We start from the raw sequence: 14,854 nt of genomic DNA, 5'->3' as shown, positions 1-14,854 counted from the left end.
TAGTATTGGTCCTTGAAATTTAAAACCGGTGGTATTGGCCCCTCAAATTATATCTACTTCTAGCCATTGGTTCTTGATAGCTCTAGGCCGTCAAATTCATCTAAGTTGGCACTAACTTTGTTAACCTATGATATGGCATTTGACTTGGCAACTAAAGCTTGATGATGTGGCATGAGCAATGGAAGGCTATGGTCGAAGAGAACCTATGTAATCTGGGATTCACTTTTGCCAAAACACAAAGCTTTTGCTCCTATATTAGTGCAGAGAAAACGCAGTGCATTCTCGTCTAAACCTTCTACCTCCTCTGCTACATTTGGTCAAAAGGGTGACTTAACAGTTCATGAGAAGAAGGAGCCGACTTTAGATACAAAACCACCCCTATTGAAGCCATCTTCTTCTGATACAGACAATGATGAACCTTCCAAGAAAAAAAAAAAAAGGCCCATCACCAGAGTAAGAAGCTTGAGAAGAAGCAACAAGAACCTCACTGGCAACTCCAACAAGAAGGCATGCACGACCAGCAAGCCACCAGAGTCGCTGAGACCAGATAAGAGCAAAGCAGAGGGTTCTACAAGAATAAATAAAAAGAAGAGGGTCTAAAGCTATCAGGGACCAATAGCCAGAAACAGATATAATTTGAGAGACCAATACCATCAATTTTAAATTTTAGGGACCAATACCAAAATGGCCCCAAATTTGAGGGACCAATACCATGTCCAGGTCATATACCATCTACATGCCAACTCATCGGTTAACGATGTTAACACCACGTCAGCAAAATTTAACGATCCCAAGATGCCAGGGACCAACATCAGCATAATACACCTTTAAAAATTAAAGTTTATGATTAAAATAATGACATTGATTGTTCATATTTTTAACTATAATAAGTATTATTATTATTATGATTTTAAATTTTTTAGATAAATTCAAACTTAAAAAAAAATTTAGGTGCCCAATCCCTAGTAAGTAAAAATTCCTGGGTTATTTTGGGCTTCACGTTAACTTGACCCAATTTTCCAAAACTACCCTCATTGCTTTTTTTGTGTGTTGCACCATTTTCTCTGTTTTTTTTCCTCTCTCTTTCTGTTTTTTTTTATCTCTATCAATAACATGGTCATCTCGACATTTTTGACGCCCGATCTAACTACTAATCTGGCTTAGGGGCACATTTTCCAAGGTTAGGGATCCTATTTTCGGCTCAGAAAAACATTTCATAATTTAATGACACTTTTAGACAATAACATTTAAACAGCACATTGACTTGTTTTCTGGGCTCTCAGCAAAGTGTAACGCACCGCTCATGTTTTGCCCAAAATGCACAAAGGCTCGCTGCCCAGAACTGTCCAAAGGTGTCCACAAAAGTCTTGGGTAAGTCTGGAAGTCTCTAGAAATGTGTGGAGCTTGTTGGGAAAGCGTGGAAGGTTCCAGAATACTATAGATAATTGTAGAGACACCTAACCCCTTTGTAAATATCTAGATATTTTTGTAGAGTATTCTAGATACGACATTGTAACCGTTGGATCAAGTAGATCTTAGCCGTCCATTGAGGAGGTGGAGAACTATAAATACCCCCTCCCCCTCATTCATTTCACACACTCAAGAAAGTGAGAGTGTTGTAAGTACTTCAAGAGATCAATACAAAGTTCTTTCTTTGAGTCTCTTGTTCCTTTGTGTTCCTTCGTGAGTAGGCTGACTAGCAACTTAAGGCAAGAAGTTTGCTAGGCCGCACGGTTCGTTGGAATTACGACCAAGTCCGTGATAGTTGGTATCAGAGCCAAGGTTTTAAGATCGTTGGAACATAGAGGTAGATGGAAGGCGGGAGCGAGACTATCAATCTGTCCGAGGGAGTCAAGAAGAAATCTAAAGCCCAGAGATCTAGTTCAAGGGAAACCATGGAGGGTTTTGAGACACGGCTAGCCAAGGTGGAGCTTGCAATAGCCGATGGGGAGGAGAAGTTCGAGGAGATGGGGCAAAGCATGGACGAGTTCCGTGAGGAGATGCAAGCCGCCATGAACAAAGTCCTCGCCCAATGTCTCGACAACACAAAGGCCATGGAAGAGTCTCACAGGGATGAGGTTTCTTCGATCCGTGAAGAACTCGGGAGGGTCTCGCGCAAGTTGGAGAGTGCCGAAGAGGAGCTCATCTTGTGCAAGAAGGCTCTTGCACAAGAAAGTCCGTCAACGTCCGATGTAAGGACTACATCCTCTAAAGTAGATGTTCCACGACCTAAGGCTTTCAAAGGGACAAGAAATGCGAAGGAACTAGATAATTTTCTATGGAGTATGGAGCAATACTTCCGAGCGAACGTCGTTACCGACGATGCACTTAAGGTTAGCATAGCATGTCTCTACCTCGAGGACACCGCTATGGTATGGTGGAGGAGGAGACAAGGGGACATAGAGAAAGGCACTTGCACCATAGACACTTGGGTTGAATTCAAGGGTGAGCTCAAGAAGCAATTTTATCCTAGCAATGTTGAAGAAGAGGCTAGGGGTAGGCTAAGGCGTCTTCAACACAAGGGAAGCATTCGCGAGTATGTAAAGGAATTCACCGAGGTACTGCTTGAGATCCCTGACTATCCTGATAAAGAAGCTTTCTTTGCCTTTATGGATGGATTGCAACAGTGGGCTAAACTTGAGATCCAGAGACGTGGTGCTCAAGACTTGACCACCGCTATCTCCATTGCCGAGTCCCTTATTGAGTTCAAGAAACCCGAGAAGCCAAAGCCAAAAGACAAGGGCGGCAAGGGAAAGAGTGGGGGAGAGCATCACCGAGGCAAGGAGACCACGAACAAGTCGAAGGGTCCCAAGGAGTACAAAGCTGGAGAAAGGCCATCACTTAAATGCTTCTTTTGTGAAGGTCCACATAAAGCAAGGGATTGCCCAAAGAAGGCTAAACTTTCCGTATTGATCGAGGAAAGGGAGGAACGGGAACGAGAAGAGGAGAGAGTAGGATCCCTACAACTCCTCAATGCAATTAAGGCAAAGGTGGAGATGCCCAAGTCCGGAAGGAAGGGATGGTTGTTTGTGGAAACCGAGATTGGAGGACACACCGTCAAAGCACTTGTGGACACGGGAGCTTCCAACAACTTCCTTAGAGTGGAAGAGGCTAAAAAGTTGGGCATTCACTACCAAGGAGAACGTGGTTGGCTTAAGGCAGTCAATTCAGGACCAAGGGCTACCTTTGGAGTTGCTCGCGATGTCAAGGTAAGATTGGGCGATTGGAACGGTCTCGTAGACTTCTCCATTGTCACCATGGATGACTATCCAATTGTCTTGGGTATGGAATTCATGGACAAGGTTAAGGCCGTGCCAATCCCCTTTGCCAACACGATGTGCATCTTGGAAGAAGGTAACCCCCGACTAGTACCTCTAGAACGGGAAACCCAACTCCGAGAGAAGCAGATTTCGGCCATGCAACTCTCCAAAGGCATAAAGAAGAAGCAGCCCACATATCTAGTTGCTTTGGAAGAAGAAGCAGTAGCCTCACCAACTAAAAACCTCCCGAGGTGTATTGAGCATGTCCTAGAAGAATTCAAGGACATGATGCCGCCCGAGTTGCCCAAGAGGTTGCCACCAAAGAGAGAGGTGGACCACAAGATAGAGTTGGTGCCTGGTGCCACACCACCTGCGGCAGTGCCTTACCGTTTGGCGCCTTCGGAGCTTGAGGAACTTAGGAGGCAATTGAAGGAGTTGGTGGACATGGGATATATCCGTCCATCAAAAGCACCTTATGGAGCCCCGGTATTGTTCCAGAAGAAGCATGATGGGTCGCTTCGGTTATGCATCGACTACCAGGCGCTTAACAAGATCACGGTGAAGAACAAGTACCCAATCCCACTTATTGCCGATCTCTTTGATCAACTTGGCCAGGCTCGTTGGTTTACCAAGTTGGATCTAAGGTCGGGATATTATCAAGTACGGATAGTTGAGGGAGACGAACCAAAGACAACATGTGTCACGAGGTATGGTTCGTATGAATTTCTTGTGATGCCTTTCGGACTCACAAATGTACCAGCAACATTTTGCACCCTCATGAATCGAGTCCTACAACTGTTCTTGGACAAGTTCGTAGTGGTATACTTGGATGACATTGTCATTTATAGCAAGACGTTGGAGGAGCACGTGAAGCATCTTAGGCAAGTCTTCCAAGTCCTCAGGGAGAACGAGTTGTATGTCAAGAAGGAGAAATGTGCCTTTGCTCAACAGGAAGTAACTTTCCTAGGGCACATTGTTGGAGGGGGCAAACTACGGATGGATGAGTCCAAGGTGCGTGCTATACAGGAATGGGAGCCGCCAAGGAAGGTACCCGAACTTCGTTCTTTCCTTGGATTGGCCAACTATTATCGAAAATTCATCAAAGGTTACTCTGCGATAGCCGCTCCCCTCACTGATCTTTTAAAGAAAAACCGAGTATGGGATTGGGATGATAAGTGTCAAGCCACTTTTGAGGAGCTGAAAGCAGCCGTGATCAAGGAACCGGTGTTGGCCTTGCCTGACCACACCAAACCATACGAGGTACAAACGGATGCTTCGGACTTTGCCTTAGGAGGAGTCCTAATGCAAGAAGGTCATCCGGTGGCTTATGAGAGTCGTAAGCTCAATGATGCAGAACGGCGTTACACAGTCCAAGAGAAGGAGATGACGGCCGTGGTGCATTGCCTGAGAACGTGGAGACATTATTTGCTGGGTACCAAGTTCATTGTGAAAACCGATAATGTCGCCACAAGCTATTTCCTTAAGCAGAAGAAGCTTACACCGAAGCAGGTAAGGTGGCAAGCCTTCTTAGCAGAGTTCGACTTTGTGATGGAGTATAAGCCAGGAAAAGGGAACGTCGTGGCCGACGCATTGAGTAGAAAGGCCGAACTTGCCTCCATCACTAGCCCGAGTTTCCCTTTGGTTGATCGAGTTAAGGAGGGACTGAAGCAAGACCCACAAGCCAAAAGTTTGATGGAATTGGCAAGTCAAGGGAAGACACGCCGGTTTTGGCTTGAGGATGGGGTGCTCATAACCAAAGGAAACCGAGTGTACGTGCCGAAATGGCAAGGCTTAAGGAAGGAGATCATTAAGGAGTGCCATGACTCGAGGTGGGCTGGACATCCCGGAGTTCGACGCACGATGGCACTCATTGAGCGAGCATACTTTTGGCCCCAGATGCGAGACGATGTAGAGCTCTACGTGAAGACTTGTCTTGTGTGTCAGCAAGACAAGGTGGAACAACGCCCCGTTTCTGGCTTACTAGAGCCACTTCGATTCCCGAGAGACCATGGGAAAGTATTTCCATGGACTTCATCACTTGTTTGCCGAAGACAGAAGGATGCAGCAACATTATGGTGGTGGTGGACCGGTTTAGCAAGTATGGAGTGTTCATACCAGTCCCAACCAAATTCACTGCAGAAGATGCTGCGAAGTTATTCTTCAAGTTCGTGGTAAAGTATTGGGGCATACCAAAAACTATTGTGAGCGATTGGGACACTCGCTTCACAGGAAGATTTTGGATGGAGCTCTTCAAAATTATGGGGTCTGAACTTAACTTTTCTACAAGCTTTCACCCGCAGACCGATGGCCAAACAAAGAGGGTGAATGCTTTACTTGAACTATACTTGAGGCACTACGTAAGTGCTAACCAGAAGGACTGGGTTAAGCTCTTGGACATTGCCCAGTTTTCATACAACTTGCAGAAAAGTGAATCAACTGGGTCAAGTCCGTTCGAGTTAGCCACGGGGCAACAACCGATGACTCCGCACACTTTAGCTGTTGGCTACAAAGGCCCGAGTCCTTCAGCTTTCAAGTTTGCCAAGGGGTGGCATGAAAAATCAGACATGGCAAGGGCGTACTTAGCTAAGGCCGCGAAAAAGATGAAGAAGTGGGCCGACGCTAAGAGGAGGCACCTAGAGTTTGAGGAAGGTGACTTAGTCATGGTGAAACTCCTTCCTCATCAAAGCCGAAGGTTCGCCAAGGTTCATAAGGGGCTAGTGAGGCGCTATGAAGGACCGTTTCCTGTAGAGAAACGCATCGGTAAGCTAGCCTATCGCTTGACTCTACCTTCACACTTGGAGATGCATCCTGTTTTTCACGTAAGTCTACTGAAGCCATACAACGAAGACAAGGATGAACCAAGTAGAGGTGAGTCTAGAAGAGCTCCTACAGCAATTACTATGGTGCCAGAACGGGAAGTTGAGGAAATCCTCGCGCACCGAGTAATACCGAGACGTGGGAGTCATCCGAGCTACATTGAATACTTTGTTAAATGGAAAGGATCTCCCGATAGTGAAGCAAGCTGGGAACACGAGCTGGCTTTATGGGACTATAAGGAGAAGATTGAGGCATACAAGAGGGATGCGCCGAGGACGTCGCCACATTAAGTGGGGGAGAATGTAACGCACCGCTCATGTTTTGCCCAAAATGCACAAAGGCTCGCTGCCCAGAACTGTCCAAAGGTGTCCACAAATGTCTTGGGTAAGTCTGGAACTCTCTAAAAATGTGTGGAGCTTGTTGGGGAAGCGTGGAAGGTTCCAGAATACTATAGATAATTGTAGAGACACCTAACCCCTTTGTAAATATCTAGATATTTTTGTAGAGTATTCTAGATACGACATTGTAACCGTTGGATCAAGTAGATCTTAGCCGTCCATTGAGGAGGTGGAGAACTATAAATACCCCCTCCCCCTCATTCATTTCACACACTCAAGAAAGTGAGAGTGTTGTAAGTACTTCAAGAGATCAATACAAAGTTCTTTCTTTGAGTCTCTTGTTCCTTTGTGTTCCTTCGTGAGTAGGCTGACTAGCAACTTAAGGCAAGAAGTTTGCTAGGCCGCACGGTTCGTTGGAATTACGACCAAGTCCGTGACAAAAGTCACGGGCTTTTCTTCCTCCGTAACGCTGAAACTATACGAGTACCAAATAGGACTATGGTACTTGATGCTTTTTATTTTTTACTCGTATCTTTTTTTAATATTCTATTTTTAATTCTGTCCTTATTAATTATAGTAAAAGTGAAAAGAGTAAAAATTAGTCAGAAAAAATATACTAGTATTTAATACTCTTCTTAATAGGAGTAAAAGTAAAAAATTTACTTCTCTGGTTCTATTTATAAGTCACTTCCAACATGTTTTATATAGACTAAGAAAAACCTTAAATTTTTTTAACTCTCACTTAAAATTCAATAATTTTTCAACTTTATTCCTATTTAATATAAATTATAGCTCATATGAACAAAGTCAATACAGTAATAAATGAAGGGTAAAATTTTACATTCTTAAAAAATTTTTTCTCAGTACCCTATAAATAAGACCAAAAAATAATTACACGCCCTCACGAGGGCACAGGTTTCTTCCTGCTAACAAGCAAAAGTTCTCAAATTTTTGAAGATAAAAGCTCCCCCCCCCTCTCTATATGTATGTAATGCATAACTCTAAAAAAATTTAATAAAAAGATATGCCATTTTTATCTTTAACTCTGGCATGATTTAAAATAAATCATAATTTTACTTTGTTTCTCTACGATAGACTTAGGATCTTCAATTAGTGGGTGATTTTTTTGACAATTAATTATGTTATAATAAAATGTGATAGATTATGAGATGAAGATAAATCAAAAGAAATCACCATTCTACTCCAAATAAAAAAGAAAGAAATCACCATTACATGGTTTTTGGAAGGTGAGGTTCTCCTTCTTTTCCGTTGGAGCGCGGGCCCCAAGATAATGAACAGTGTAGATTGGAAATTTGGTGCATAGGACGCTAGTGGGGTTAGTTTTGAATAATTATTATGGTGATGAGAATCATTATGATTAAAATCCAGTCAAGACTCTTAGATTGGATGTGACCTAAAATGATGTTATGGCCCGGTTTTCTTTTTGTTTTTTCATACAATTATTTCTGGGTTTTCCTGACTGGCTTTGTAACAAGGTATTGAAAACTAGACTTTAGATTGGTCAAGACACTGGGACCAAAGATTAATGAGTCAGATTGGAATTAATCCGTGAATCAAACTGATGGAAAATAAAAAATAAAAAATTAATTTAAATTTTCATCATGCCATTCAATAGACTAAATATTAATTTAATATTACCTTTGGTTTTTAATATAAAAGATAGTTTGACTTTCAATTTGATTTTAGATATAAGATTCTGATTCACCTTTTCTTTTATATTTATCTATTTTTTTAAAATCATCCTTGTAGTAGTTGCATATGTTAAAAATTTTATTAAATAATAGCTCTAATTAATACACATGATTAGTAATGATATTTTAGAAAAATAACACCTATTTATTACAAATAATTAATTTAACTAATTTTTTTTAATTTGCTTAAATTAATCAACTAGCTTTTATAGTAATAACAGAAAGTAGTGCATTGAATTCCTAACAAAACAGTTATATACTTACATTTTCTTTCCAATTCCCTTAACAAATTGAAATCATAGTATCATACTATTAAGATCACTGAATATTTATTATAGTAAAATAACAAATAAATTTATGGTGGCAAAATATTCCTATCTACAATTTTTTAGTCACCAAACTAATAATTATTTAGCACTAAAACAACTTTTTTTTTAAAAAAAAATCACAACTGAGTTAACTCGTAAAATCACTCAAGCTGACCCACCGTCGGGTTTTTTCTGGCAACTGGACTGGCTAATTAATCATTTTTTGTCCAACCCGACCCCGATCGAGTCTGATTCTAAATACTCCTCTGGTCCTTAATATAGGACCCAATTCTTAAGTTGGTTTTGATCCTAAATATAAGACCTATTTCTCATATTTATCATTTTTCTCTAAATTACCCCTATGGATACTCCCTCAACCATAATCAAGTAGAAGAGGGAGAGAGGGTATTAAGAAAGATGATTATGGTATTTAGGAAAAATGTGTCACTTTTCTTATAATTAACTAACTTACCTAACTTCCTAATCTAATCAAATTAGTTAAATAGGTCTTATATTAAGGACTGGAGGAGTACTATGCTCGGCGATAAAAGCAAGAATACCGTAACGACTTCTTTCAAAGTCATTGATATGTCCTTTCTTCCTTTCTGAAGCATGAAATAATTTTCCCTTTTCAATTAAAAAAAAAAATAATTTTCCCTTTTTAGAACAGTGACTGATGACTAAGTCGTGATTCTCTCTCTCGTCGCACTTTCCTCTCCTCTTAAATTGGCATCAATCTCAACATTCAATGAAATTGTCTTCCCCTCTCAATTTCTTATTCTGATTACAAAATAGGGGCCCCACATTATTTTCTTGGCTAAGAATTAATGAATTAATTAAGAACCGTCTCTCACATTCAACCCGGCCGCAACTAAAACGATTTGACCTGACATCCGATACTTGGTGAAATACCAACCGACCACATAAACAGGATAAACATTAGAATTTTTGGACATCTCCCCTTTCCTCTTTCTCTTTCTCTGTCCCTCTCTTCCCTTCCCACCTGATTTACAACTGGAGTGAGGTTCATCGTTCTCTTCACTATCAGTCTCAACATTTCTCTCTCTCTCTCTCACACACCCCATGGCTGATCCAGTGAGGTTAGTATGCTTTCTCTCTCTGAACTACACACTCTGCTTTCTCATCCTTCATGTATATATCTATACTTGCATCTTCAAGCTTCTATCCTCCACTTCCTATCCCTATATTAGGTGATATACCTCAAACCACAAGTGTGGGCAGCAGGTTTTGAACTAACAGAGCACAAGTAAACAAAGAGATTACGATGACATAATCATTATCATCGAAAGTTCATGAAATATCTTTTCTATGCATTGCACATTTTTGCTCTAATCCATATTAAACAACGACACTCTGTTTTATACTCAAAGCAAAGGCCTGGGTTATTGGTTTCATTATTTGAATTCAGTATACATCCTTTATCATCCTTTGAGTTTGCTGGTTTTTCGTAGTTCAAAACCCTGGCATACTATCTTCGCATTCTTGATTACAGTGGCAGCCATGGTGGTTCAGATGCACTTTCCCAACTCATCTCCTGCTGACAAACACTCCCCAAACGTGTGGATCTTCATGGCATGCTTGTTCCTTCATGGCTTCTCATCCGCCTACTACAAAGTCTCACGCTTCCATCTCAAATAATGATGCCCCATTTTTCAAACTCTCATCTCACATATCTACAACCTTGGAAAGCATGGCTTGTACTGTACTAATACCAGTGCCGGCTTCTAAACCTGTTTTAGCGCTCATCATCACGATCTACCTCACATGGCTCCTCATATGCAAGAAGATGGGTTCGTATGTGTACGACATGTGCAAAGGAATTGAGCGTCATCATGGCCCAAGGGACAACCAAGATGTTTAGACCATTTTCAAATTATGTAAGTGATAATTACAACGTTGGAACTTTGAAGGATCCTCCTTCTCCTCTAGGCTTATTCACTAGTTCAATGATATAAGATAGTATATATGGGTGAAGAATGTCTCCATTTGGCTTCCTCTCCACTTCTCTCCATTTACTATCTCTACCATTAAATTAACATCCAACGGTTGAGATGTAATACACTATAGTGGTATTAATATAATATTAAATAATAAAAATACATATAAATAAATTTAATCTATATATAAATAAATATTATCATAATCATGATAAAAATAAAAGAATTATAAAATATTTTAATAAATTGAATCTCAACCATTGGATGTTAATACAATGGTAGAGATAGTAAATGGAGAGAAGTGGAGAGGAAGCTAAATGGAGACATTCTTCTCCCTAGTATATATACACTTGAGCTTTCTCTTTCTTGAGCAATGTAGGACTTCCGCTTTTAACACACCCACTTATATTCATAACAATAACTCATGTAAACAAAGTCATCATAATAATAAATGAAGGATGAAATTGTATATCCATACAAATTTTTTTTTCAATATCCTATAAATAGGATAATAATGTCTTTTCTCTCTGTCTTATAAATAGTATCGGAGGAATAGGTTTCTTCGATGTGCTTGGGGACGCTCGTATAAAGAACAGCTGATCTTCTATTGTTTACATGCTTTCTATTGAACATAATTTAGTAATGATTTCACACATGAACTCAATAAGGAATTGAGCGTAAATATGACCCAAGAGACAACCTAAAAGTTTAGACCATTGTCAAGCTGTGCAAGTGACTATTATGATGTTGGTTCTTCGATGGAAATAAAGGGGGAAAAAGGAAAAGAAAAACAACGGGCAATCATCAAGCACGTTTTATAGTATTCTCATAACACTGCTCAAGTTATAATGATATTGTACTGTTTTTCTGCCCCCACAAAATCACCATGTGGATATAAATTTCTTCAATGTATAGGGGGAAAAAAGGTGCAGTTAGACCGCAGTCTATATATAGAAAGCTTTCCTAAATTATATCTGGTGGCGCTTTTATCAACAAAGGTTACTCTGTCTCCTGTGTTGGAAACAGAGCCAGACAGAGTATTGTCTTTTAATTAATAAAAGTGCTTAATCCGCGTGACATGGAAGAGGAAGGCGAAGACGAAGAAGCCATGAAATGAAACGAAGCTTCTTTACTATATCTCTCTCGTACTCACAACAAAAGCCTTCCTTTTATATAGACACACACAGAAGAAACCCCCCGCGAAATTTGACAGATCAAAACGATGATATATGAACTGAAACTACATATCCCAAAAAAATGAAGATCGTCACTAAATGACAAATGGCATTTTGTTTGAAGCAATTTTGTGCGCGCACTGCTGCGATCATCATCACGAAGGCCGAGAAGATTTGACGACATGGTTGACTGACAGAGAATTTAAACACGGCGGATGAACTGGAGACCTCATCTCTCTTTATATCCAGAAGAGGTTCGATGTTTACGGGAAAATTTTCACATTACACACCCCCAAGAAAATTTACTCCTCCGAACCCCTAGAAAATATTTAAAATTTTCCTTGCTTCTTGTGAAAGATGCTGGAAGTGAAGAGGAGGAAATGTAAGTATGAATTTTAAGTTGTTTGCGTAATTGACTAATTTTGTGAGTTTAATATAATATAAAACATCGTGATTTTAAACTCCGGTGCGCTGATCAGAGGTTGCCGCCACCGCAGCTGGAGGAAAGTCGGTTTACGCCTTTGGGCCGCCGAGGGAAGGTCCAGCACCGTCGTAGGCCATCGCCGTCTCTGCCGGAGCTTCGAACGTGCACGCCTAACCAAACGCGTGTTTTCTCCCATGGATTGCGAATCTCGATGGCATATCGACCCCACGGCCGTTTTCTGACCCTTCTGCTGTCACCCTCGCGCGACATGAAAGAGGAAGGCAAAGACGAAGAAGCCATGAAATGAAACGAAGATACTTTAGTATATCTCTCACACTCAACAAACAAATGCCTTCCTAATACACCCACAAAAGACATACCTCGAAATTTGACAGTTCAAAACGATGACATATGAACTGAAACTACATATATTAAACTGAAATGAAGATCGCAATATGCCATTTAAGGGAAAATTTTCTCATTGCCTGGAAAACCTAATCCTTCTAATCCCAAAAGGATAAAATCTCATTTCGGCCCCATAAAAGGATATGAAACCAATTTCTATGCTCCACAAAGTACAATGATGAGTACCATGGTACTATAACGCAGACAGAGACCACCTCAACGTCGCTGGCTTATGCTTGTTTAGCCGTCGTGAAAAAGAAATATTTGGCTTTTGCACTTACATTCTACAAGAGGAGACAACATGCAAATCCAATTTTCTTATTTTTATTTTTTAAGATAATTATTTTAACAGATATAGAATAAAAAATAAAAATAATCTCTCAATTATATTCTACAAGATAAGACAACATGCAAATAATTAATTGTAAATATTAAATCTGGACTGTTAAGATTAAATCTTGATTGTAAATAATAAGTGCTGGGTGATACTTGATGGACACCAAAACTGGGTCCCAACCTGATTTAGGGGATGGATCAGTCAAATATTCGGTGGATGATTTGGAAATTGAATATTGATGCTCAGGTGAATTGCTGGTTTGGAAAATTTTACATGGAATCCTTCCCACATCTTTCTTCCTCAAGCACTGGTTTCTTTTGCCACAAGGAAACTGAGTCATTGACTCACTTGTTTACTAATTGTTTTTTTGCTAGAACTTTAGGCTTTGGCTGTCCTATGGGCCTTCGAACTGATTCATATATTGACTGGCGCATTTATCATTAGATTACACATAGATTTCACTACTCAACTTATAGTAGTTGTACATGTTAAAGGTTTTATCAAATGGTAGTTTTAACTAATACATATGATTATTAAGGGTAGTATAAGGAAGATAACACATATTTATTACAAATAACTAATTTAACTAATTTTTTTAATTTACTCAAATTAGTCAACTAACTTTTATATTAAGAACTGAAAGTAGTATTTAATTATATGCTAATAATTTAATTATGGCACTTGGTCTTTTAAGCTAGGTTTACTTTGCATATGTCATGTTCCTTTGCGGTGGGGTTTGGGTGTGGTTAGTGGTTACCATGGTGACGTGGATCAATGTGTGTACTTGTAACATTGTGATGAACCTTTTTTCTCTCTTTCGTCGTACTTTCCTCTTTCCTCTCCTCCACCGCCCTCCTTCCCACCCTTCTTTCACTAGCTATGGGGTTTAAGTCTCCTGAAATCTCAACATCACACATATTCTCACCATTGTCTTTACCATTCAAGTCTATTTTAAACGCTTTAGATTTAAAATTCGACACCTAATATTTTTTAGACAAAAAATGATGGTTAAAAAACTATCTTCCTTTTAAATGGTATGTATTAAAATTAAAAGACATTTAAAAATACAACATAAAATAACATCAAATTTTGGCTGTCCAGTTTTAGTAAGGACATTCCAGATTGGTTGTGACGACGGGTGTAGTTAAAACTGGCTTAGAGAGTCCGTCACTTTTTCTAAAAATGTATTTTCTAGATTGGTTGTTACATTAACCGGTCTAAACAGTGGACATTTTATAAAAAAATTGGCCACTTTTTTTATCCCTACTATATTATTATAACCATTATAAAAAGTGTCCAACTTTTTTTATTATAACCGATATAATACAATTTTTCAAAAACGCATATATATGCTCTTCTGGTCCTTAATATAAGACTCATTTAACTAATTTGATTAGATTAAGGAAGTTAGGTGAGTTAGTTAATTATAAGAAAAGTTACACATTTTTCCTAAAATACCATAATCATCTTTCTTAATACCCTCTCTTCCTCTTCTACTTGATTATGGTTGAGGGAGTATCTATAGGGATAATTTAGAAAAGAATTGATAAATATAAGAAATGGGTCTTACATTTAGAACCAAAACCAACTCAAGAATTAGATTTTATATTAAGAACCGGAGGAGTATATTAGGAATCACTACCAAAATATAGGATTTGATAGTTACTTGTGTGTGGAAAATATGTTACACAAGTTAGAGCACCGGTTTGTAACGGAAGTTACTCTGAAATTGACGACTCAAAATTAATATAGCCCTTAAATATATCTTAATAAGTACCCGAAATAAAATAAAGAAAACACCTAGAATGAAAATCTACTATATCACAGTTTATGTAGTTGGCGAGTTAAAAACAGGTATTACCCTATTATTTGGTTGGTGTTTTTTTATAAAAGAAATTTATTAAATTTTGCAAATATTTTTTGTGTTGGGTCTTTGATTTCCAGTTTATCCAAAAGAAAAAAGATTCTTCGTATAAAAAATGTTGGTGTAAAGAATATAAAAATCTCATATGAAAATGAATTCTTTGCGTATGTGGATTTAATTTAGTAAGCCTCGCATCGCATAAAAATCATATTTGAGTTTATTTATTTTTGACCAAAGATATACTTTTGGTTTTAAT

The 14,854-nt window shown here is 39.1% G+C and overlaps 1 protein-coding gene across 1 annotated transcript; it reads left to right on the top strand.

Annotated features, from left to right (window-relative positions):
- The first annotated feature begins 1,811 nt into the window (after positions 1-1,811).
- On the top strand, positions 1,812-5,435 carry LOC114749870 (uncharacterized). The gene has a single exon (XM_028938409.1). It carries the CDS (start codon positions 1,812-1,814, stop codon positions 5,433-5,435), a length of 3,624 nt encoding a protein of 1,207 aa, XP_028794242.1.
- Positions 5,436-14,854: the final 9,419 nt, after the last annotated feature.

This window comes from Neltuma alba, unplaced genomic scaffold (genome assembly GCF_004799145.2).
Source record: "Neltuma alba isolate B1F8T4 unplaced genomic scaffold, ASM479914v2 tig00006208_pilon, whole genome shotgun sequence".
NCBI classification, from domain to species: domain Eukaryota; kingdom Viridiplantae; phylum Streptophyta; class Magnoliopsida; order Fabales; family Fabaceae; genus Neltuma; species Neltuma alba.
Note: the sequence above shows the minus strand (reverse complement) of the source record. Positions and strands in the feature narration are given on the sequence as shown.

What these genes read in the sequence shown, in the direction of transcription:
- LOC114749870 (XM_028938409.1), top strand. Translation starts at nt 1,812, where the DNA reads ATGGAAGGCGGGAGCGAGACTATCAATCTGTCCGAGGGAGTCAAGAAG.